This window comes from Beauveria bassiana, assembly GCF_000280675.1.
Source record: "Beauveria bassiana ARSEF 2860 unplaced genomic scaffold BBA_S00007, whole genome shotgun sequence".
NCBI classification, from domain to species: Eukaryota; Fungi; Ascomycota; class Sordariomycetes; order Hypocreales; family Cordycipitaceae; genus Beauveria; species Beauveria bassiana.
Genome location: NW_007930842.1, coordinates 828,677 through 852,613, shown reverse-complemented (window position 1 = coordinate 852,613; position 23,937 = coordinate 828,677). Strand labels below are relative to the sequence as shown.

The 23,937-nt window shown below is 51.5% G+C and overlaps 12 protein-coding genes across 12 annotated transcripts; 6 read left to right on the top strand and 6 right to left on the bottom strand.

Moving 5' to 3' along the window:
• Positions 1-241: 241 nt before the first annotated feature.
• BBA_03496 (ran binding protein in the microtubule-organising centre) lies at positions 242-1,362 on the bottom strand (the record flags this gene model as incomplete). The annotated part of the gene is made up of 3 exons (XM_008598593.1): positions 242-715; positions 901-1,096; positions 1,295-1,362. The coding sequence occupies 3 exons, from the start codon at positions 1,360-1,362 to the stop codon at positions 242-244; spliced, it is 738 nt and encodes a 245-aa protein (XP_008596815.1).
• Positions 1,363-3,391: 2,029 nt separating this feature from the next.
• BBA_03495 (fatty acid hydroxylase superfamily protein) lies at positions 3,392-4,438 on the top strand (the record flags this gene model as incomplete). Its single annotated transcript, XM_008598592.1, has 1 exon — positions 3,392-4,438. One exon carries the CDS (start codon positions 3,392-3,394, stop codon positions 4,436-4,438), a length of 1,047 nt encoding a protein of 348 aa, XP_008596814.1.
• Positions 4,439-5,268: 830 nt separating this feature from the next.
• BBA_03494 (uncharacterized protein) lies at positions 5,269-6,051 on the top strand (the record flags this gene model as incomplete). The annotated part of the gene is made up of 1 exon (XM_008598591.1): positions 5,269-6,051. One exon carries the CDS (start codon positions 5,269-5,271, stop codon positions 6,049-6,051), a length of 783 nt encoding a protein of 260 aa, XP_008596813.1.
• A 176-nt stretch (positions 6,052-6,227) lies between these two features.
• BBA_03493 (cell wall protein) lies at positions 6,228-7,112 on the bottom strand (the record flags this gene model as incomplete). Its single annotated transcript, XM_008598590.1, has 1 exon — positions 6,228-7,112. One exon carries the CDS (start codon positions 7,110-7,112, stop codon positions 6,228-6,230), a length of 885 nt encoding a protein of 294 aa, XP_008596812.1.
• Positions 7,113-8,125: 1,013 nt separating this feature from the next.
• Positions 8,126-8,710, top strand: BBA_03492 (uncharacterized protein; the record flags this gene model as incomplete). Its single annotated transcript, XM_008598589.1, has 1 exon — positions 8,126-8,710. One exon carries the CDS (start codon positions 8,126-8,128, stop codon positions 8,708-8,710), a length of 585 nt encoding a protein of 194 aa, XP_008596811.1.
• Positions 8,711-10,054: 1,344 nt separating this feature from the next.
• On the bottom strand, positions 10,055-12,227 carry BBA_03491 (tousled-like kinase; the record flags this gene model as incomplete). The annotated part of the gene is made up of 2 exons (XM_008598588.1): positions 10,055-11,341; positions 11,391-12,227. 2 exons carry the CDS (start codon positions 12,225-12,227, stop codon positions 10,055-10,057), a joined length of 2,124 nt encoding a protein of 707 aa, XP_008596810.1.
• Positions 12,228-12,807: 580 nt separating this feature from the next.
• On the top strand, positions 12,808-14,451 carry BBA_03490 (uncharacterized protein; the record flags this gene model as incomplete). Its single annotated transcript, XM_008598587.1, has 2 exons — positions 12,808-12,935; positions 12,996-14,451. The coding sequence occupies 2 exons, from the start codon at positions 12,808-12,810 to the stop codon at positions 14,449-14,451; spliced, it is 1,584 nt and encodes a 527-aa protein (XP_008596809.1).
• A 504-nt stretch (positions 14,452-14,955) lies between these two features.
• On the top strand, positions 14,956-16,658 carry BBA_03489 (GMP synthase; the record flags this gene model as incomplete). The annotated part of the gene is made up of 3 exons (XM_008598586.1): positions 14,956-15,064; positions 15,250-15,347; positions 15,438-16,658. 3 exons carry the CDS (start codon positions 14,956-14,958, stop codon positions 16,656-16,658), a joined length of 1,428 nt encoding a protein of 475 aa, XP_008596808.1.
• Positions 16,659-16,997: 339 nt separating this feature from the next.
• Positions 16,998-17,927, bottom strand: BBA_03488 (translationally controlled tumor protein-like variant I; the record flags this gene model as incomplete). Its single annotated transcript, XM_008598585.1, has 4 exons — positions 16,998-17,082; positions 17,139-17,439; positions 17,572-17,683; positions 17,913-17,927. 4 exons carry the CDS (start codon positions 17,925-17,927, stop codon positions 16,998-17,000), a joined length of 513 nt encoding a protein of 170 aa, XP_008596807.1.
• A 1,047-nt stretch (positions 17,928-18,974) lies between these two features.
• Positions 18,975-20,368, bottom strand: BBA_03487 (putative zuotin; the record flags this gene model as incomplete). The annotated part of the gene is made up of 2 exons (XM_008598584.1): positions 18,975-20,018; positions 20,075-20,368. The coding sequence occupies 2 exons, from the start codon at positions 20,366-20,368 to the stop codon at positions 18,975-18,977; spliced, it is 1,338 nt and encodes a 445-aa protein (XP_008596806.1).
• A 221-nt stretch (positions 20,369-20,589) lies between these two features.
• On the top strand, positions 20,590-21,077 carry BBA_03486 (uncharacterized protein; the record flags this gene model as incomplete). The annotated part of the gene is made up of 3 exons (XM_008598583.1): positions 20,590-20,647; positions 20,702-20,881; positions 20,953-21,077. The coding sequence occupies 3 exons, from the start codon at positions 20,590-20,592 to the stop codon at positions 21,075-21,077; spliced, it is 363 nt and encodes a 120-aa protein (XP_008596805.1).
• A 1,648-nt stretch (positions 21,078-22,725) lies between these two features.
• On the bottom strand, positions 22,726-23,895 carry BBA_03485 (RNA recognition domain-containing protein; the record flags this gene model as incomplete). Its single annotated transcript, XM_008598582.1, has 2 exons — positions 22,726-23,700; positions 23,758-23,895. The coding sequence occupies 2 exons, from the start codon at positions 23,893-23,895 to the stop codon at positions 22,726-22,728; spliced, it is 1,113 nt and encodes a 370-aa protein (XP_008596804.1).
• Positions 23,896-23,937: the final 42 nt, after the last annotated feature.

Genomic DNA, 23,937 nt, shown 5'->3' with positions numbered 1-23,937 from the left:
AATTTGTGTATTAAACAAGTGATAAGCGGAATACAACGTACAAATGTGGTGGTTCAACAGAAAGGTATCAAATTTCAGAAAAAAAAAAAACAGGCTACGCCTATAGAGCCCGCGCATTACCTTATAACCACCCCAAAACTCCCAAAGAGAATGAAAAGTGCCACGCAGGAACACTACAAATACATGGTCGAATCGCAGATCCAATAACGGAAAACGCCTGCCCCATTCATAATCATGTCAATCATACCGTCAACATAGGTTCATGCCCATTTTCAGGGTTTGCTTGGCGTCGGTCAGTGTCATCAGAATTCAAACCAACGTCAAGCCGATCAGGCAAGCTGATGCCGCGATCTCGGGCGGCGGACTCTGCCCAGGCCCGCATTTTGACAAGCTGACGAATTGCTGCCTCGCGTCTCGTAGATTGTCTTTCCAAGATCGCACGATTGACCTTGTCGGCAGCATCTCGGCGAAGGTCAGGCTTCAGCAAAGCAGCAAGCTGCGGCTCTAGAGTCTCAGGAGGAAAAAGCAGGAGAGCCATGGTCTTTTCGAGCTCTTCAAGGAAGTGGGGGTTGGTAGGAGCACGGGGGCCAAGCTGCTCCGTGGCAAACTTGAGTGCTGGGCTGATATCACCTCCAGTGGCATTGCAGCCCCGGATTAGCTCGACGAGCTGTAAACGCAACAGAGAGAAGTGCAACGCCTTATCCGCATCCAATATCTATCATCGCTGATTAGCGTGTACTCGGTAAAAGAGTGGAGATGAGAATTTAGAGGCAGAAAGTGTAATCATAAAAGAAGTGGTTGTTTATCATCACGGACCGATGCCGGTCCATATGCGTGGTGCATGTATAACTCTTGGTTTAATCATGTGATGGGGTTGATTCCAAAAACAATTTTGCTCACCTCGGGGTCCAGCTCATTGAGCATTTCTATGGCCGACTGGATATTTCCACTGTGGATGCAGTTTTGTATTTCCTGTCGGGCACGAATAGAGGCGATGTCTTGCTGAGGCTGCAGGTTCGCCTCCTTGGAGAATTTCGCTGCAGCGTTGGGGTAGCCTTCCATCGTGAGGTAGTCGAGAATTAAGGCATTGATATCACTGATGATTCAAATGTTAGTTTTGCGGCAAGGCAAGAGATGAGAATGATGGATGGTGTGACAATTTTGCCAGTCAGACAGAAGAATAGATATCAGTTTCTCCGCATTAATATCTAGGAGAGATTCCCATTTGATACAATCATCATGTAGGCAATTATGTGGTGAAATTCTTGCCAGGTGCTAAGCGAAGGTGGCTTACCTCTTTGGCGACTTGATTTCGTCCACGCGCTTTTCAAAAGAATGTTTCGCCGAGAAGGCGGCGGACATAGAAGAAGTCTAAAGGAAGAGCCATGTTAGAGTTTGTCTGATATGGGTTTTGGAAAAGCCTCGTACCATGCTGACGAATGCTGCTGGCAGTCGGGAAAAATGGACAAGACAGGCGGCAGTTCCTCACGAGGCCAGCTGGCGAGGTCGAAAGCTCTATCGTCTTTGCATGTGTCAAAGCTGAAGAGGAGAGTTCTGCACCACGCAGTCGTCCTCTCAGGTCATAGGGCTGCTTTGGAGCCTTGAACCGGATGGTTCGTGGAAGTGAAAAGCTGGAAGTGAAGAAGATTGAGCTGCCAGCGCGAAGTGGATTGAAGCAATAGAAAATCCGGAAGCTAGGTTAAAGCGCTCCGTGGTGGAAAGGACAAGACCCATAAATTACTGAGCCCCTGGCCCCTTGCCAGCAGCCGAACGGGGAGCACTGTGCGAGAAATATTTCAATTTGAACGTTGGGCAACGCCGCGACTTCCTAGTACAGAAGTCATCACATAAACGGCTTTGAACGAATTTGGTTTGCTAAATGATCCTGAAAGATTCAAATTGAGCGCAAGAGAGGACTACATAAGCGAATTGGCTATGCTTGTTCTGATCGATGATAACGCTTAACAGAATGCTCTAGCGTGTGAAAATCTTCCTTTCAAGGGCAGCGGAAACACCGGAGGCAACCATCAACATCTAGGATGGAATAGCATTTAATACGCATATCGCATGGAAGCTGTGTACGGCATTAAGCAGCCTGTTGGGGCAAAGCAAATTGAAAGACATGCGCGATCTTCCTGGGGTAAACTATGCGCGCCGCGAATAGAATCAATGACTTGTAAACGAGCAACAGCTCAGCGCCTGCGATGTGACGGCACGACCATGTCGGCACGTTGTTGTTAGACAACAAGATGGTGCGCGTCCTAGCATCAGTATAATTAAGCAAGTGGTTAAGCTGGCCTTGTAAGGAGTACAATGAGGCGAATTGATAGTGGTGATGCAAGAGGATGCAAGTATGTAGGGCTAGTCAACGGCTGGGCAGTGGGTAAAGATGCTGACGCGGCCTCAGCCTTAACTACGGATAGCCAGAGGCCTTGTAGGGCTGATGCCACATCATCCACTGAAAAAACTGAAAAGATCTACTGGCATTCTTGCACGGTGGCACCATAACTCGAGATTAGGAATCCCAGATGGCGCGACTAGCCGAAGACCCCTCGTTGAGCGGACCTCGGCATGTTAACAACGCGTGGTGAGACTACTTTGCCGTGTTTGCGCAATATGCGGCACGTCATTATCCTGACTCTCGGTCAGGTTTCGGGGCTGGCCAGATACAGCTCTGTGCGGGCTGTTCCCTGCCAGTAACAACGACATACGATTCACTAGCCATATACACAGCTTGCATACCTTGTTGCAAATGAAACAATTGGTCTTACAGGCTGAATTCTGCTGTCAAGCTATTACTCACTGTGAAACTTCTACATATACAATATTGACCATGATTAAATGCTTAGAGAACATGAGTCTAACAAGAGGAGTTGAGTAGATCGGGGTGTCAAAGATGAAATGGCGAAGACTAGGGTAGCGTGCACCGCAAGATGCTGAACTTTCCAGATCAATGTAGAGCAAATGAGACCACTTGCCAGAACTTTATTGAGCCTTGTATTAACAGATCTTACCTCAATATTTAGACAAGTGCCTGCCATACTGATTGTAGTTGTTGTGCTGATACCCGCCGATACTCGTGCCGAGGCACTACATGTGAGGTGTGTCGACACCCGAGCAAATGCGACTCTTACGCGCGGCGACACGTATGCCTCGGGGATCAAAGAAAAGCATGTAGAGATGGAGAAAATTATGTGGCGAGAATCTAGCATCAAAATATATGATTGCGTAATTTGCTTATGGATATAAGGTCTCGTGGCCATTCAAAGTCCCCAGTACTGGACAACTGTCTTCACAAAGGCAACTCCTCTTTCCATCACGCTCGCACTAAGAGAACAAGTGAAAGATAGTCTATTCCCCCAGAATTCGATACAAGATACAGCCCTACACAATGAATGTGCAGCGAAACCCCAAGGACTCCATAGCGTCCACCTGGCGCCAGAAAGACCGATCTGAATGGAACATGTTCCATTGGTTTTACGAGATATTACAACTACACCCCGTCAATCTCGACAAGCAGATACCAGTACACCCAAAATCCGACAAGGTTCCGTACCTGAATGACTGGTATCAGCATCGCTGGATTCTTGCACACGCCTTTGCGCCGATTTTGCTGCACCATCTGTATACCACCTATACAGGATACAACTTGAGCACCTGGCAGGCAATTGTGTTTTACAGTCTCGCCTTCAAGCTCAACGCCATCCGCGAATTACACCTCCTGCGCAGAATTGGCGAGCAGATTGGCTTTCTTGACGGCGACGTCCATGAGCGCGATGGTGTACCAGACAATAGCGTCATCAAAGTGTTTCGGTCGCTCGTGTCAACTTCCACTTTCCGGCCAGTTTTCACCGTTTTCTTAGCCTATCAGATTGACAAAACCCCCGCATCGATGAGCCTATACCTCCTACCTCTCGAGACTGGTCTTTACGCGATCACTCTCGACTTTTGGTTTTACTGGTATCATCGGTTGATGCACACCGTGGAAGGCCTCTGGCAGTACCACCGCACCCATCACTTGACCAAGCACCCGAACCCACTTCTCACATTATATGCTGATACCGAGCAAGAAATATTTGACATTGCTGGTATTCCATTATTAGCCTACTTCACTATGAAGTTGTTTGGCTTGCCGATGGGCTTCTACGAGTGGTGGGTGTGTCACCAATACGTTGTCTGGGCCGAACTGGCTGGCCATAGTGGTCTTCGCATGGCTGCTACACCTCCAAACCCAGTCAATTGGCTGCTGCGTATGTTCTCGGCGGAGCTCATCATCGAAGATCATGATCTGCATCACCGCCAAGGATGGAAGACGAGTGCCAACTATGGCAAGCAAACCAGGCTGTGGGACCGAATATTTGGCACTTGTCGCGAACGTGTCGAGTGCTACAACGAAAATGTCGAATGGGATACACTAGTAAAACTGCCCACTTTTTAAAGGATACTTGTGGTGGAGGGGGATGCTAGGACGCAATGCGAACTCTCGAGCGTTGGGTATGGGCGAGGGTTGGACAGACATCGGAGGGGGGACTCAAAGTTGCTCAGGGCCACAGGCGGAAACACAATCGGAAACCAAAGTAGAATTCAATTAAACAAGTGATTACGAGATGAAAGAAAATAAAGCAAGTGAATAGTTCAATAAGCGGGCCTTCATTGTGAATGGATGCAAGGCTGTGTCAGACCAACGGGATAGCATATGGGGTTGTGACGATGCATACTATCGCGCCTAGGAGCCCACAACTTATCTCCTCTGGATTTGTCTCGTCGATACAAATGATCAGAAAAAATAAAACTTGAAAGAATTGCCAATCAAGAACGTGGGCAATTGGCTGCGGTGGTCGCAGACATGTGACAGCCTGGCATGACTCATCAACATCGCATTGATACCAGGGTATGCAACGAAAACGCAGACATGTGAAATCACCCCATCAAAATTGTATATGGCATTGATCAAGTGACGCAACCCGATGCCTGATTCCGAAAAGGCAGGAAGCGAATAAGTAGGGCAACGCGCACGCGCCGGTTCACCTCAACAGTTTCAGAGGTCCGTGTTGGGGGACAGCTCGAACTATCGATCATGTCATCTGAATGTAACAGGTATATATATTATCATCATCACTTTTGCGTATTTCTCCCAGTAGGACAAACTAGTTTTATACAAATAGCATCGATTCGACACCGTCTTTTAATACTGCAAGCTTTTCGCACCATCCTGACTTCAACCACCTCTTTAAGAATTGGCCATCTACGCTGCAGAATTTTGTCAAGATGAACGCAATTACTCAATCGATCCTAAACAACAGCAAACTGGAGATTGACTTTATCAAAATCACCAATGCTACCGAGAGGTGGGTTGCCAACACTTCTCCAGGCGCGCATGGGCTAACCTTTGGCAACAGTTCATTCTTGATTTCCCTCAAAGGCAAAACGACCAAGATTGGTGTAGCGAAAGCTACAGTTTCAGCAATGACAGTTGATATGGTAGGGCCGCGCGGCGCGTTTGGTCGCTTGAATGTGCCCGAGATAAAGATGGGCTCGTTTGGCGCGGCCGACATTACTATTGTCGAGCAAGAGATAGCCATTATCGACATGGAGGCTTTCAAAGCATTCGTTGCATCTATTATGCAAGACGATCAGTTGGTCATGCGATTGGAAAATGGCCAGGTTACGGTGAAATCTATGGGCATGACGTCTAACATTGTTTACAACAAGGTTCTCAACCTGAGGGGGCTCAAATCCCTGGAAACTACCCTGCTGGAAGTGGAAGCGGACGACGGTGGCGTGAAAAGTACCTTCTCCGTGGTGAATCCATCTCAATTTGAAGTTGATCTTGGCACCGTGATTTACGAGGTGCAGGATAAAGATGGGAACCGGATTGGAGAGCAAAAGGGAGCAACATATGTCTCGCGTGGAGAGTCAAGTCTGGCTTTGCATGGTTCTGTTGAAGGAGACGTGTCAAGCGGCGAAACAAGATTTGTCGGGGTGGATGTTGAAGAAGAAAACTGGTTGAAGCAGATCATGGGGAGTATTGAGGTAGTAGTCACTGCTTAGAAACAATTGAGATGATGTTGTAGATGCAGTTTCGATAACTGCAACTATATTTGGAACCTATATATTCGAAAGTATTACATACATTGTGATCCATGCCCCCTCACAACAGGAATCTCTCTTGTCTGCGCAAGCTAAACGGCCAAGTCTTCACCAGGCCGAGTTGCTACAGTTTTTCCTTACCACGGCAGCTTGGATCCGGTCGGGCAAGCCTTTTTGGTGGTTGTGACAGTGACAGGGGGAGTCTTGGTGCAAGTAGGAGTGGGAGTGCAGTCCTTGGTGTCGGTCGCAGTGACGGTGACGGTGGAAGCAGCAGGGCAAGTCTCGTTGCCAGGGCCGGGGGTGGTGATGGGAATGGTGGCAGTCGGCGTAGTGGCAGGAACAGTCGGGGCTGAAGTGGTCGCAGGCGGCTCCGTCGTTGTGGTTGCAGGCGCTTCTGTCGTGGTAGTCGCAGGCGCTTCCGTCGAAGTGGTTGCAGGCGGCTCAGTCGAAGTGGGAGCAGAAGTCGGCTGGCTGGACGAGCCGCCGCCGCCGCCACCGCTGTTCTGGCAGTTGGCGGAGCTGAAAAGATCCTTGGCTTCGGCAAGAGCCTGCTGAAGAGGAGCGACGAGACCCTGAGCAATGGACTGTGCAGCCGCGGGGACTTTGGAGACGACAGACTTGATGAGGGCGTCAGAGGCAGTCTTGAGGTCGCTGACCTGAAGCAAGGTGACTTCGCACAGGTCGGCCTTGGCAATGGCATCCTTGCTTCCCTTGATGGAAGCAAGAAGAGCGTCACCCTTGGTCTGCAGCTCTTTGGCAGGGCCGGTGAGACCGAGGGCATCGTTCAGGCTCAGCTCGGGTAGAGGCTGGATCTTGGCATCGCCATCTTTGAGACCCTGAACGGCCTTGTTGGATGCATCAAGAAGCTCATCGGGGTTTCCGTTGAAGTTTTTGGCAGCAGTGTTCAAGCCATCAAGGTCGGTGCCAACATCGGTGAGGACACTGGTGATGGTGGCCAGGTCACGGCGGACAACGCTGGCAGTAATGCCGCTCGCCAGGCATACCAGAGACAGAAACTTCATTGTAAGTGAGAAATGTTTCTGTGTGAGAAGATGAGGTTGTGTGAAGAGAATGTGCGAAGCTGCCAGAGAGATGCTGATGATTTGGAAACGAACATGGCTGATTTGTGCCTTTTTATACACCCAGTCCAATCACTGTAGGCTTCATCATGGACACATGCGCGCTCAATTATGAGCCGAGAAATGAACTCAATTACGCCAAGCTGAAATAAAAAATCAGGTCCAAGTGTCGGCAGCTGCTGCATGTCATTGTTCGCGACCAAGGCCTGCTTCACCCACGTGTAGTCGACAATACTTGGTGGCTTAACTGCGGCTGGCCGACACTGCATCATACAACTGCAGCTCTAAAAATCTAGATTCATATAGAATAGGAAATTTTCTCCTAGAATGCGGGGAAGTGGGAAAACCTTCAGGGCGGAGACTGGGGAAATGACCACATATGATCAGCCACGCTGCAGGAGCGGCCCGCACGTCCGCTTAAAGTTCCTGAGCGCCTGAAACTGCATGATAGTTCTTTTCTGATATATTCAATGGGGCTATGTAATTAGCTAGAAAATCGATAGCTGTCCCAATTAGGCATTGATGTGACGTGGCGTCAATGGCCTTGCCGATTTGTTTTCAAGTACATATGTATGTGTGCGCACACACCATGCCTTTGTTCGCTAATTACACCGGACTACTTGGCACATATGTGGTGGCATGGAGCGTCGGATGGCCGAGGTACGGTTAGTGAATGCAACTGAAGATCTACACTCCCCAGGAATCTCTACAAGCTGATGAACCTATCATTTCTATAACTCCCGGAACAGGGCGACCGTGGTTAAAGGGAAGCCTCAGCGGATGCAGCCATCGCTCAAACTAACACAGAATGACACCAACAGAACCTCATATTATACATCTCACGCTCAATTGCGCCAAGCTTGTCTATAAATACTCTTGATGCTCTTTGTTTATCTTGATTTAGAAGCTAATCATCCGTCTGACTCCCCATTCAGCTCAGATCTTACTTGGCCAAAATGCTTCTTTCAAAACTTGTTGCACCAGTCGCCCTGGCCGCCACAGTCCTGGCTGATGGCGCCGCCGTCAACACCGCACTCAAGACTGTTGACAAAAGCATCAATGCCCTCACCGCCACCCTAACCGGCTTCTCCGGCAACATCTTTGGCTCTTTACCCGTCCTCGGCGCCAGCCTAAAGCTCAAGTCTGACATTCAAAAGGCCACCAAGGCCGCCAGCAGCTCGCAAGATCTCACCTCTGATGAAACCCTCAGTCTGGCGGAGACAGTGGGCACAATCATTACAGATGCAACCAAGTCAATCGACGCCTTCATCGCCGTCAAGCCCAAGTTTGATAAGCTCTTGATTCTTACTCCCATTGCTGCTGGCCAAATCAAGGACCTCAAGACGGCGACTGTTGCGCTTGGCGACGCCATCGTTTCCAAGGTCCCCGCTGAATTGAAGGACATTTCTTCGCAACTGATCGGCCAGATCAATGCCCAGTTCGACCGAGGTAGTGCAGCGTATGGTGGCAGCTCCAGGGGTTCCCTCTTGTTCGGGTTGCCCGGCACACGCCGCTCCAGTCGTTTGGAACGACATATTTGAGCGCAAATGGTAGTCTGAATATTATTATGAGGATTCAGCTCATGATTCCTTCTAGTGTACTCGAATTGCCAATTTAGATAGCGTCTAATTTAATGAGCACAGTGCGAATGATGTTTGATCCCGCACGACTACACGTAAATTCTGCGTCGTTTTACAGACTTTTCGCGCTTCGTTGAATCGTGCCTAGGAATAAATTCGCAAACGAAATACATCTTCATGCACCTGTGTTCTGCGCCACCCGATACAATTTTTTTTTTAATTTTTTTTTGCTTGGTGCTCTCTAGATTGGTATGAAGCTAGCGAACAAGGCCGCCAATATGGCTGTTTCAATCTCCAAACTAGTTACTTGCCTAGACCTGGATGGTCTCGTAGGAATAATATTGGGATTTAAGAAGCAGCGGTGCGGTATCCTTCACATTTTGGACAAATTTGTCCGTTTAACTTTGATGAGGGTTAGTAGACGTCTGCAAGTATTAAGAAAAGTCAAAAAATGAGAGCAAAACGTAAAAGGCTTCCAACTAATACAGCAATAGCTGCGTACCCTGATTTCCCTCCACAAAAAAGCAAGGATCTGGCGGACATGGTCATGAGTGAGCTTTGGCCTCGGCTCCGAATTGCATCATGGATCGTGTGTCGAAAGGACAGTAGCCAATGAGCAAATGCATGGCCAGGAAGCTCTCACATGGAGCGTAGATTGAATTAATGTGGATGACAATCAGATAAACTTATCATGATGATAAAATGTGGTGTCTGCGCCGGCCTGTGTGAATGTTGCAGTACATGGCAGATAGATGTATCTACAGTACATGTGAGTATCTCTCAGCATCGCCTGTGCCGATCCCTCCACCGCATCAACAAAGGCAACTGGTCGGACACATGTCTTTGGCAATAAAGATGCCATGGGATGCCGTTCAAGCTGTCAAATTTAACCAGAAAAATGTCATCATCGCGCAACAGAGCGTCAAACGTAGAATTCGCATCAGCAGCTAAAAATACGAAAATTGTCTGAGAGTTCCAAGGCATTCATTATGTAATGTATTGCGAAGCATTGTCATTGCCGGCGCCGCCGCAGGATCAGCAGCAGCCTCCAAAATAGCAGAAAATTTCATTACAACCGTATTGCTCTTCCAACCACCTATATGAGTATCAGTTCCCAAGCGGCATGCATAATGGCTACACTTACCCTACCTTTACCCGTAAGAGGACGCTTTCTGGCCCCTTCGAGGCGTCACAGTTGATCTCAGAGGCAATCTTTACAACTGCCGCCGCCAGCACCGCCACAGGCACCAAGCAGCCAGAATCCGTGCCCTGGCAGCCTCCGAAAAAGCAGGTCTATTGAAATGTTCAATATTTTCCCCGCTCAAAGTCCTGAGCAATGTTTTGAAGTACTTCTGCTGCTCCTGCCATTTCTAAATCGTAATCATCGATTACCTCATTGTGCCATCCGCTCTCGCCACGTGGGATGCTCGATCTCGTGGTTCCTGCTCCAACTGCAGCTCCGAGCTGGCCATGCCGCGCAGAATTTTGCTGGCTCGCCCAATCTTGCGAGTTACTCCCTCCTACTTGTGAGGCTAAAGGCGAGCCAACATGAAGGGGGTTGAACTCATCCGTCGGGGACTTTTCAATAAGATACTCAAGTTTGTGGCCCTCTTGCAACTGGTCGTCTCGTCTGATAACTGACGTGGACGGTCTTTCAAACTCTTCGCATCGTTGAGTAATCCTTGAACATGATGACGAATGCGACTCGGGGGGCGGTCCTTCTGATCTGATGAAATGGGGCGAGGTAGTCGCTTTCAAAGATACTGGCTGGTTCACTGTGCTGATAGCTCGTGTCTTTGCCCGGCTCGTAGTGCCCTCGCCTCCCCTTGGTTCGCCACACTGGCCGGCTACTCCTGTCGACCGAGTCTCGTCGTCGCCGTCCTGTGGGGCGTACCTGAACGTCGCTTGGTCCTCTTCGTTGTTAAAGTATGAAACTGGAGTCACACCAGGAAAAGGAACCTCCACAGCTTCAACTGTGACCAGCAGTTCACAGCATGAAGCAGCATCACGCCGGTCTTCCGGCGATATGACAACCATGCAATTCGCCAGCATCGTTCCCAGTGCAGCTGGTCGTCTCTTCACATTGGTTCGGAGCTCATCTGTAAGTTTTTCACACCAGGCCGCCCCATCGTCCTTGTACCGGCGTGTGAAGCTTGGCAGACCGTATAGCAGCTCGTACGCCACCACGCCAAGAGACCAGATATCAACAGCCACGGTATAGCCTGATGTCTCTTCTCTTCTGGCACGGAGTTGCTTGTCAGAGTGGATCTCCGGCGCGAGATACTTGTATGTGCCGCAGAGAGTCGACAACTCGAAACCCTTTCGCGCTAGTCCAAAGTCGCCCAGCTTGACGAAGATGCCGTTCTCAGAGCGTCTTTCAACAAGGATATTAGCAGGCTTGATGTCTCGGTGCGCAATTGGCGGGTTTCGTTCATGTAGGTATGCAAGAGCCGATAAACATTGAGAGATGATTGTAAAGGTCTCATTATATGTTATATTTTTCTGCGCTTCAAGAGATCCACAGCGCATGTATTCCAGGTGTATTTCGGGTTGCGGACTGGAGAGTGACTCGATGAGTTTCACGATATGCTGCTGTTAGATCGTTAGATGGAAGTGGCAGATAGATGGTTTGTGTACAAACATGCGACACTAGCTTCATTATGGAAGCTTCCTCCTCCCATGCGTCATAGTCAACCTGCCTCTTTCGAATTGCCTTAGGGTGAGGCGCTTTTACCACGCGGATCTCTCCAGTACTGACGTTCCATAGGCGGGTTACAACCCCAAAAGACCCTTCACCGAGGTATTTTCTTAGGTGAATCGCGCCTTCGCCGGGTGTCTTAGTATCTCTGGTCGGCGGCTGTGAGAGGCCCAATTCGGCGAGGAGCGCCTCGCTAGTAGTCATGCCGCGCTTGAACGATTTGACCGCGCTAATATATGCCGGGGACATGATGTCGTGGGCTTGAATCACAATCTGGAGAGCAATTACGCCATCAATTGTAACAACAATGGATATCCCTCTCCCAATCATATCGTGGCCGCCGATGATCCAACGGAAAGACCTCCGGTAGCCATGGCCCTGCTGGTCGTAGGTGACTTGAGTTCCTCCGAGAGACTCCAAGTCTTTGATGATAGGGCAGTTGAATTCGTCAAAGGTCAGGCTGAAGTGAATATTAGAGACGCCAGGGTAGTTCATAACGACGTCACAGTTTGGGTTCGAACCGAAAAGCAGACCTTTGTCCGTTCGTGGAATGTCGCTCAATCTGACCACGAGGCTTGGAAGATAGTCAAGAGATGAAGCATCTGAGTCCTCTGGTGGCTCGGTCGACTGTCTCTCACGGTCATCGCCGCGGCGGCAGTGGCTGTGTCGCACTTCAATGAGCCGTGGGGGAACGCAGTGCCGATTCGCCTTGATCACGTCTTTTGCCCTGTTGATATGGGCACCATTGGGATATATATAGGCAATGATGTCGCTTTCCATTTTTGATAATGAAGCAGGGAGGAGAAGGCGGCCTCTCTTCGACAATGGCGAAGAGGGGTATCCATCTATAAATACAAATCGGTGTAGCAGAGACGGTACAGGCGTTATTCATCGCGACCTCAAACAACACATACAGCCTAAAAAATGTCCAATGAGGCCTCTACCCCCGCACATCTCACCAAGCCTCGGCGGCTAAAATACCACGTGTGATTGGACTAGGTGATGTCAGTAGGCAACACTCACTTGTGGTACAAATCAATATTGCCACAGTCCGTGGTAGTTTGATGTATTATTGTGCAATATTGCCACGGTCCGTGGGAGTTTGATGTATCATTGTACCACATTTACCCGCAGCCTTGTCCCGCTTTATTAAGGCGCCTTGGCTCGGGCCGTACCCTTGCCCCGCTTCAAGGCGCTCTCCTTCGCTGCCTAATGTTGCAATTGTAATCGACGCGTCAACAAGCGATCAGTCATTAAAAGACCCTATCTCTATTTTCGACAAGTTAACATCAAAATAGATGGCAGTATGGCTTCCGCGGCACTAGGAAGTTCAACTGTACCGGTGGAAGAAGTGGTCGCTATGGATGATGACCAACTCGCCCAGTTCATGCAGAGACATCTTCTCCCCAACGGGGATTACCATCTTCCCGTTAGTGGATGGGACAAATTGTCCGAGGATGAACGAAGCCATCTCGCTGATAGACTAGAGTAAGTCCTTTCCAACTTGCCTGGCGGATACCATCAGCGGCCTCCACTGACAACACGTAGAGCCCAGAAGCGCAGCCGAGCCCAGGCTTGTTCCCATCCACTCGATCTCGTTGACCTCGATGCTCGCCTACGTCAAGTGGCTCCTAACGAAAGCTTTACGCTACGACCTGAATGTGAAGTTATACATTATTCGAGGTCCCCCACACCACCAATCGATGTGACGAGAGACGAAAAGTTCGCTTATCACGACCTTGTCAATGATGGCGGGCGCCCTGCATACCCCATCGGCCTTATCCAGGAGGTATACAGAGATGCAACGAGATACGTTGAGATATTGCGGCCTTGGCAGAAGTATGATGATTCCCCTGAAGGCATTTTTCAAGCACAATTGCAAAGGTGGCAAAACTTCCGCAAGTGGCAAAACGACCACCGAGACCTTGATGATGATGATGGGGGGTTTCCAGCGTTTGTCGAGTGGACTAAGGACGTTGTACTGCGGGACTTTTTACCCAGAACACGTGAGAAGCGATTGGCCGAGATCGAGGCTGACCCATCATGCCTTAAGTCGAGGTGGGATGAAAGGCAATTTATACGCGAGAGGCAGCGACGTCTCTGCAGGGAAAAGGGCAGCCGAGGGTTTCGCGAATATACCGAAGCGGTGAAGCGCCGACTTGCGCGCCACAACATTGCACAAACGGTCGAGCTCGACGAGGATCCCAAAAAACAGGACGAGCTGACGACATGGATCGAGTACCTCAACTACGAGTACTGGTGGCTTGACAAGTACGCCAGCGACATCGAACGATTGGAGCCTGAACACGATAAGTTGTGGCAAGAGCTCGTTGAGAAGAATATTCTAAAACCTCACGAAACGACAGAGTTCGTGCGGACCGTTGCATCAGCAATGGAGGCCGAAATGGAAAAGGATATGGGCCGCAAAGCTGTGCAGAGGGCGAAGTCCAAAGCCAAACGAATCTACATATTAACTCAAAAAGATCCAAAGCGTTTAGATATTCCCAGGGCAGAGCGAATATTGATGTTAAAAAGGGCAAGCGAGGACATACTTGCAGCAGGTCGACAATTAGAAGAGGCGGTAAACCGATCACGTCTAATTACACAGTTTGTTCGGGCCACATTCAGCTACCATGGCGCGAAGACAAATGCTGCTCGCCACCGCTTCCTTATACAATGGATTTTGGACCAGCTGCGTCTGATTGAGTCTGAGGTCAATCTATCAAGCGAAAACAGATCTGGGTCTGATGGTAAGAGGAGAACGAAGAGGAGGCGGACTAACGATCAAGAGCAAGCGGAGAGACAAGAACCGAAAAGGGCGAGGATCGACCTTCGGGAATCTCGCATGGCCAACATAAGGACTCTGTCAAGAGTCACAGAGACGCGGGCAGAAAAACAATCCGTCGCTAGCAATTTGCCTCGGAAGGACGTTCCGACAGTCTTGGGAGGTTCTCGTCGCAGTGCACGTATTGCAGCGCGTCGAGACGCTTCCAGAAGTTATTGAACCTACCATCCCCAAGTCAAGATCACTTTTCATTTTCAAAGTAACGTCAGCACAACCTCGGACGTTTCATTCACTGAGAAAGAGCACGGAGACTTCCAAAGCGTAAGACAGCTGCCAAGTAGCAGTCAAGTGGCACAGCCAGACCTACGTGGAGTCGCAGAGCTGTCGAGCGCGAAGGCGGGACTGAAAAGACATGTTACCTGTACTTTGTTATTAGTTTATCGCCTTCCAGAAAACTCTTCAAGAGTACAAAATAACTTGGGAGCTTCAAGGACCTCACTCTACGTGTCGTGTTAGGTATTTTTGGGTGTTGTTGCTGATGTTTGACTGATACTGATTACCATCTCGAGGAGCGAGACAACTGTAGAAGAGAAGATATCAAAGTATGTTTGTCCATGCTGCTCCCCAAGGCGTCGAGCCTGCTGCTTCTATTTCAAAATCTCAACGAAAAGAAGGAAAGAACAAACTTGCCAAATGTATACTTCCGATTGCAAATGGTCGCAAATGCGAGATTCACATGCTGTGCTGGAGAAGCTCAACTTCAGTGGTCAGTGGGGTTCGGCAGTGCACAGGTTCAAAAGCAAGCCCAGCGAGAACCCAAAGCCTCCACGCAGTGCGTAATCGTCATACCACATCTTCTCCTCATCAACAACGTGTACATTTAATTCAAATCTCTCAAACACGTAACAGCACTCCTTTTATACGGACATCCCTCATACAATTCAAGCCTTCTCTACACCAATCACGTTCCAAGCCTGTTGCTCGCACGACTCAAGTCTGCTCTGCACTAAACCGCAGCTGCAACGTCAACACCCCCCACCATGTCGAAATTCGGGGATTTTGTCAAGAATGGCTGGCATCCCGAGAAGCAGGGCACTACATTCAAAGGCCAAGTAGTACGCCGCCGATCCTCTCTCTCCCCCTTCGTCTCTCTCTCTGCTCCTTTTCCACGCTTCCGCTGACGCTTTTTCCCCCTCCGCCCGTAGAAAGGTCTCGTCGGCCGCGGCGAATCCAAGGACGACCGCAACAAAGACCATGTTTCCCGGCCGCTACACACCCTCACCGACCCGTCATCGCTACCGCCTCCGCCGCAGCGCCGCGGCACCGGTCTCGCCCCCGGGCCGGCACCCACGTCCTCGGGCGGTGAGAAGCGCAAAGTCGTCGCTGCGCCGTCAAAGTATCAGGATCCGCACGGGCCGCGCGTCGCACCGCCCCCGCGCACCGCCCGTGTCGACCAGCAGGACCCGGAACAGGAACAGCAGCAGCAGCAAGTGATGGAGGAGCCGCCGCGCCCGTACCGGACCAACACGACGGGGCTGCGGACTGATCACCTACCGCTGCCGCCGAGCCGCAGGGATGGCGCGGACGGGAGGAGCCCGCCGTCGTACAGCGCTGCGACTACGGGCAGGGCGGTGCCGGCGCCACCTGGACGTGGTGCGGCAGCGGCAGCGCCGAGCTTGCCGCCGAGGCTGCCTCCGCGCGGAGCCGCAACACCGCCCGCGGCGAGCCCGCAATCGACAGGGAGTGGCGGTGGCGGCGGTCTACTGAACCAAGGCGCCGTGAACCGACTCGGCGCCGCGGGCGTATCAGTACCAGGCCTCGGCATTGGGAAAAGTAACACCGGCAGCAGCACCGACAGCCAACAACTACAACATCAGCAGCAGCAGCAGCAGCAGCAGCCAGGCGGAGGAAACCACATGAATGAGTTGCAAAACCGCTTCGCGCGCTTCAACACTTCCTCTTCCACAAACACGCAGGAGCAATCATCACCAGCACCGCCGAGCCAAGGCACGACGTGGGCACAGAAGCAGGCCGCGCTCAAAACGGCGGCGCAGGCGCACAAGGACCCATCGCAGGTGTCGCTGGCCGACGCCCGGGCCGCGGCCGGCACGGCCAACAACTTTCGGCAGCGCCACGGGGAGCAAATCGCCGCGGGGTACGGCAAGGCGCAGGGATGGAACCAAAAGTACGGCGTGGCGGACAAGGTGGGCGGGTTTGCGAGCAAGTTTCAAGGAGGGACAGCGGCGGCGGCGGCGCCGCCGCAGCAGACGGGTACGACTACACTTGCGGCGACGGATGGGAAGAAGAAGCCGCCTCCGCCTCCGCCGCCCAAGAAGAAGCCGGGTCTGGTGTCCGCGGCGGAACCGGCTGCAGCGGAGGAGGATGCGCCGCCTCCGATCCCCATGTCGACGCGGCCCAACTTTTAGTGACTTGGCTCAAGTTGTTTTGGGGGTTTGTTTTCCCGCGGCCTGGCTGGCTCGTAGCATCCTGGTTTAAGTGTAGGCTTAGCGGCTTCGCGGATTACAGTCACACTGGCGTTGTAGCATGCATAGGCACATGAGCATTTTGGGTCATCAATTCATCCTCGTTTTCGTCTTGCTTGGAAAAAAAAGGCTAGATCCAGTGATACATCCACCATGTGATAAAAGAGAAAACACCGGCTTTTGGGGGGTTTGACTGTTTTATATATATATGCACCTCGACGGCAAATCTTATCCCAGATCAGCAAGAGGGAGAAGAGCCAAAGGGCCTCACAAGGTCAGACCTTAAACCTTGATAGCCTTGAGGCCGTGCTTCCATACAATGATGTAGGGGGTGACACCATCCTCACGGTAGTTGAGAAGGACAATGCTGGAAGGTATCAGTAAACTGTCTTGGGATTTACGGGATTCCGAATAGAGACATACAGGCCATCGGGGTTCATAGACTCGCCGGTATAGAACTCAAAGTCCTTGAAGTTGGGGAGGAGCTTCTCCTTGACGTAGGCGGAGGCACCCTTTTCGAAAGCGCTGATCTCCTCGGCGGGGGCGCCGCTCTCCTGGAGGGCGGCCTTGACGGCCTTCATGTAGCCCTTGAGGTACACGAGGAAGCCCTTCTTGTCGAAGCTGGTGGACTGGAGACGGAAGGAGTTGATAATGTTGTTGACCTTGACGTCGGTATCCTCGAGGGCCTCGTCGGCCTCTTCGGCAGAGGCGTTGGCACCAGTGTCTGTGAGGGGAGGGTGTCAGCGGGGTGTCTAAGCTGGACGAAGGTGTGAAGGTTATTCGCGCCAGTCCGAACGTAGACTTCAGCTCATTTCAATCCCTTCCATTTTTTTCAAGTAGGGTTGGATGGACGTACTGACGACAACGGCACCCTCAGTGATCATGGCGCAGTCAGCCTCGTAGACGATGTCGTCGACGAGCTTGAGGTCGTACGAGTCAGAGATGATCTCGTCATCGGTGAGGATGTCCTATTGCAGTATCATGTTAGCCAAATTTCTCTTAGTGAATGATAACTACAGCAACACGGTTCGGCGGGGGACTGAGGTCCCTGGTGGTCAAGGAGAGAGGGGTGACAATGGCGGGGTGCAGGAGGGGGAGGCGCAAAAAAAGATTCTCGACAATGGCGTGGGGTCGTTGCCGCAGACGGACAGGGGATAGTGAGACCTGGACAAGGCACTCGAGTGGTGACGATCATACCTTGTAGATAAGCATGATGGCGGTGTTTGTCGTGAAAAAAAAACGAGGATGCCTTGAATGAAAGTGGTCGAGGTGGAGGAGAAAATGGGACAAGAGAAAAAAAGAATAGGCAGAGGCAAAAAGAAGGATGGGCGAAAAAGTGGAGGGCTGCGCTTTGTAGGTATGGGCGGTTCGCTGTGGCCCTGACTATTTACTGTTTTTTTGCTGGCGGCCGAAGAGGGGCACTTTCTCTCAGGTGGGGACAAGACTTTTTTTCCCCCTCTTTTCCTATTGACTTTGAATTTGCAACTAGTCGCTCACAGATTTTGTCCAGTAGCATTACTAGGTACTAGCTCAAGGGGAAGGAAGGCGCCTCTTTGCTACTGGCTTGATTCTCGTTGGGAGAGCATCTCATCTGCGGGCGGCAATAGCACAGCTCAGGTTGACCTCTTTACTATAAGGGACGTCAAGCGAGATCTCGCAGCGGACAGTGCCTCAATGTCTACACACGGCTCAGAAAGTGTTGACCTTTGATGTATACAGTTCACACGAAATCTACTAGAAACATGCGGATCATCGAGCTGTCGAATGCTGTAACTATAACGTACTGCCAACATAGTGTCGCGCGCACATGATGACCTCGGTCGACCTATCTAGCACTGGAAACCAGCAATAGTGAGACAGATGGCAATCTAGAAATACATGTGATATCATAGCTCGTCTTATGGTAGACAGCTTTTGAGAACGATGCGCGCACCAACCACTCGCTTGAGTCACCATCAAAGTGTACCATATACACTACATCGCCGGTTTCATAACATTCGCTACGAGATCCGCTAGGTATGCAAGCTAGAACGATAGAGGCTCCGCTTATAACTCACTGAACATTTAAGCCTAAAAGTGTCTTTAAAGACATAGAGATGTTTACGAGGAAGGCTCAGCTCGTGCCTCGATTCGTTATTCACGTTGGCGCGACGCCACTGCGCTTGGCTCGTTACGCTCGCTCACTGTCGCGTCGGTGCCTAAAAATGTCTATTGTGACTTTTGTATAACCATTTCCCGAAAGCTTCTGAAAATCTACATCTAGGCGAAGCTCTTGACCTCACCGTCCTTGAGCTTGCCGGCATCCACCAGACGCTTGACCTCGGCGCTCCAGACAGCCTTGATCTTGTCGGCGACCGTCAGGCCGTTGAGCTGACCAGCAAGGGCGGCAATCTCGTCAGGATCAATCTTGGCCTGCACAGCCTCGACATCGCCGAGAACGGCGTCAATCTGGGCGGCGCTGGCATCGCCACCAGCGGCAAAGTAGTTGGCATCCTTGACGGAGCCCTTGAGTACGCGCTTGTTCTTCTTGACGGCATTCTTAGCAGCCTCTTTAGCCTTTTTAGAAGCTTCGCGGTCCATCTTGGCAGCAGCCTCGGCCTCAGCGGCGGCCTTAGCCTCGGCGGCCTTTTTAGCCTCGGCCTCCTCCTTAGCAGCAGCCTCGGCGGCCTCGCGCTCGAAACGCTTCTTGTTCTTGGCGGCGCTGGCCTCTTGTCGGAAGCGCTTAATGCGTTCGTCGCCGGCCTGGGCATCGTCGACAAGCTTGCGGAGGCGCGAGTTGTCCTCAGCCTTCTTCTTCTTGCGGGCGTTTGTGTTTTTGCGCTCCACGTGGCGCTTCTGGTCGCGGCTCTCGCCGTCATCGGGCACGTCCTCGTCGAGATACTCAAAGGAGCGCCAGCTGTCAAAGTTGTACCAGAAATTGTAAAACTCCTCGACCTGCTCCTTGGTAGCATCGACGCTACCAAATGAGGGGACAGGGTGCGTCTTGGAGAAGCGGCCCTCGGACTTGAAGACCTTGCTCCACAGCTTGTAGTAGTCGCCCTTGGCGAGCTGCTTCTTGCTGGGAGGCTCGACCTCGGCCTCCTCATCGACAGAGTCATACTGGCGACGCTTGATAGGGTCGAGCAGGATGTCAGTGGCCTTTTGGATGCACTTGAAAAACTGGTCGTCCTCGGTTTTGCCCATGGCGGCCTTCTTGTCGGGGTGGTGCTTGAGGACCTTCTTGCGGTGAGCCTTCTTGATCTGCTCCTCGGTAGCCTTCCAGCGATACTTGGAGAGGCCTAGAATCTTGTAGTGATCCTGGGTCTGTGGAGGTCGTTAGCATTTTAACCAATGCATCCAAAAAGGTGTAGATGCCTCACCTTCCAGTCCTTGGCCTCGCGCTGGAGCAGCATTGCATCCTCCTCCTCTTCCTCCTCGCTCTCATCAGCATCCTCGGTCTTCTTGGCGCTTTCCTGGGCCTGGATGCGATCATCCTCTGAAAAGGTGCGCTTATGGCGGGCGCGACGGGCATGGGCGAGGAAGTGAGGGCCGACAGGCTCGATGCTGCGCTGGGTGGCACCAGACAGCTTGCCAATGGCCTTGAAGTCCTTATCGGCGCTCCAGCCCTCAGGGAGGACCGGTAGCGGCAGCTCAAATGGGGCAATGGAAGCCATGATAACTGCGAAGTTGCAAGTGTTGGAGAAGAATGGATATATTTTCTCTCACGGTCGGCACAAAAGCTTTTTGGTGGGGCGCTCTTTTTTTTGTCCGTACGTAACTGCGCCATCTCAACTGGCTACGGCGGAACCCGGCTCAACTGGGCCTCCGGCATTACAACTTCTTGGTCGCATCGTTGTCTCTCTGCGCCGCGCATGAATTCGGCCATTAGAGCACAATGGCAGCTGCTGTAGCATATCGAAATATTATGCGCGCGGCTCGCGTGGCCTTTGAAGGTATGACTGGACTTAAGACCTGCGAAGCAGGACAGTCTACTGACCATAGTACAGGCGACGCTCCCACACTCCTTGCTGCGCAGAGCCGGATCCGAGACGAATTTCGAAGCAAGCAGGCTCTTGATCCCAAAGACAGCACCGTTAGCGAGGGCATCGAGCATGCCACGCAAGTCGCCCAGTTTCTGCGCCAGAACGTGGTGCAAGGCAAAAAGATGGAGGGTGAGGAGAAGTATAGTAAGTTGAAAAGCCCACGCATACACACAAGGCCGCTGGAGGGCTTTTTTAGGCTAATTTCTCATTTCCAGAGCTCCGAATTCATAAAGACACCGAGCGAGGCGACAACGAAAGCATAAAATCATCCGGCAGCGGAGTCGCTGGGGGCGGCTGTTGCGGCGGTTCCAGTAAAAGAGACAAAGTCGCTCTTGTGTAAAAGTTTAAGAAACATGTAAAATAAGTCAATCAAACGTATATGAATTTTGAGGTAATCGATTTCACTATTTAATAAGCGAGCTATGATAGAAGTCCCAGCAGCCCGCATTAGTACAGATTGCTACATCGCATGTACTGCAGCCACGGCGTGTTTTGGCGGGCTTCTTTCTGCTTAGGTTGCGATGAGGCAGAGGCTTCTTTTGACTTCGGGTGCGTACTTCGCCGGCTCTGAAGCCCTGACAGGCTAGGCAATTAGATGATTTCTTTCGGTTGACAAATTTATGCCCTGCCTTGGGCGTAGAGTTGTCGCCGCTTCGAAATAGCTGCCGTGAGGCGCCGTCCATCGCGCAGGCTTTGAGAAGGTATTGAACGACGCGCTGTCGTCACTGCCTCTGCCGACGGATCGAGCCCCGGGCAGGCTCAGAAACTCGCTGTAATAAGAAGCTGTTGACAATTGATACTTCAAGGAGAAGCTTCCACGCCAACGCACGCGATTGGGCTGACCTGTGAGAGGGTCAGAACTTGTTAGTGTGACTGTGTCAAGGACCACGGTTCGTCCATCGGCTGACCTGGCCCTCACTATGTGAGAGTGATCGAACGTTGTTTTTTGCCCCCAATTTGACGCCGTTGACGTCGTTCTTCGCCTTCCCCGATGGCTCGCTGATACAGTCACCTAGTGCAACACACGTCTCAGGGCAAAGCAGAGAATTGAGAGCCCCCTCAATGACTTCAGACCATGCAGTAACTTGATTTAAAGGCGTCGAAACGGTGGTTTGAGAGTTCTGTTCGTGATCGCAGAGGCAGAGGCGTAGATAGAGCAGTACAAAACGATCGTATGTCATGTGTCGTACAATCGGATGCATTGGGCAGCTGCCTTCAATAGAGGAAGTCGCCCAATAATCGGAGATTTGTGGCTCTCAATGGATTCCCATGTTAATAAAATAGCGACAAACAAGTAGACTTCAGAAGGTTTAGTTTTAGTCCATGTATGCTGGCGAGAGTGTTCTTGGTGTGGCCCAGCAAACGTGAGCTCCTCGCGTTCAATCATGTACTTTACCCAAGAATCTACAAGAGAAACAGGCATAAATTGCTAATTGCTGAAAAGTAACAACGGGGTCTGCGGGAAAATTCTGGCGTGTGACATATCGGAAGGCATGATGCAAGGCTTTCATGTCGTCAGAGATGATAGTGTTGATAGAAGGTTAAGACTCTCGAGAAGCCGGCGCGAATACTCGGCCCCAGAAGCTCCAGAAAGGGCTTCAAACGCTCTGTAGGCAAACGCCAACCCTCTCTGCCACAGATGACCCAGGCTCTGCAACGATATGGGTAAACGTGTTTTCAAGTAATGATGACTCGTCGGCGAATCCACTCATAAGTTTTCTTTCTGGACCAACTCCCCCGCGAATGCCTTCACAAGTATTCAGTTTGCCAGACGCGTCGCAGTCCTTCTACCGTTTTCAATCCACGCTAAATATGGAGGAGTGGGGCAAAGGACGGCCAAAAGGATAATCTAGATGCTACTTATGCATAAAGATATACCAAGGATGCAGTTTCCAGACGTGCCATCAATCGGCTACGAATTGTACATGTTGTAAAGAATGCCACCTAAACGCCGAGCTGCTTGTAATATCAATTTCCGGGCCGTGTCTTCATTCACCAGCCAAACTGGCATAGTTGGGCGCATCCTCACCACCAGACGGCGCCGCCACAGGTTCGGTCGACAATGCTGACGGCGCTTGCCCGGCCTCGATGGCTCCTTGTTGCCGCGCCCGGGAGGCTTGTCGGATGCGCGCATCGCGCAGCATCTCGGAACGCTGTTCCTTGTCCATGGTGCCAATAGCCTTGGGCTGTCCCCAGCGAATGCGCAAAGGGCACCCTGCAATGACCGCGCGGCCCTGGCAGGCAGCCGCCGCCTTTTCCGCCGCTTCTCTTGTCTCGTAGTTGACAAAGGCGCAATGCGACATGTGCGAGCAGACAAGGCTCTTGATTTTGCCGTGTGCCTTAAAGAAATCGCGCAGCTTGAACTCAGGCAGGTCATCCTCCACGCCCGTCACAAAAAGCGACATGATGTTCTTATCGTCCGGTGGCAGCCAGTCGCGTGGGCTTGGCGGTAATTGCGCGGTGCTCGGAAACGCAGCGCGACCCTTACCGCCGCCAATCTTTGCTCCAGCAGCTCGAGCAGCTCTCGAGTCCTTGGTACGAATGGGCCCAGGTCCCCCAACACCAGCACCAACAGCGGCGTCGCCAGTGTTGCTTGCGCTAATCAACTCAGACTCGTCGACAGTTCTGCCTTTTCGAAAATATGGTTTGCTCGCGGCAAGCCGTCGCAGCAGTTCGCGCGCCTTTTCGTCCGTCTTTTCGTACTCTTCGGTGCCTTTGCCCTCTTCGATGAGCTTCTCGTTGTTTTGCGCAAAGTACTCTCGATTGATATCGGACTGCGGGCCGGGGGCGACCATCTTCAGTGCTGCGTCGCGAACGGCGATGGGGAGTCCAAAGGACAGGTCGAGCATGCAGCTCTGGCAACAGTTTTTGAGTCGGGCGCATGTCAGGCAGATCATAGTCGTCTTGCGTCGGCCTTGCGCACGGGTCGCGCTCCAGCTGAAGATCGTGAACGGTCTTGTGCACTGTGTATTGACGTTAGTACTTTGGCAATTTCCTGCTGGTGTTGGCTTTGCGCTTACTAATTTGCATTCTGCACCATAGTCTTCCTTGACCATCTTGACATATGGATTTTCGGGCAAGCAGTTTTCGCAGACGGAGGGAAAGTCCGTAGACTCCCAGCCGGAGCGGTTAAGATCCTGCTTGATTTGCGGAGGCATGGCGAGAGTGGTGACGACTGCTATGATGGTGACGACTGCTAA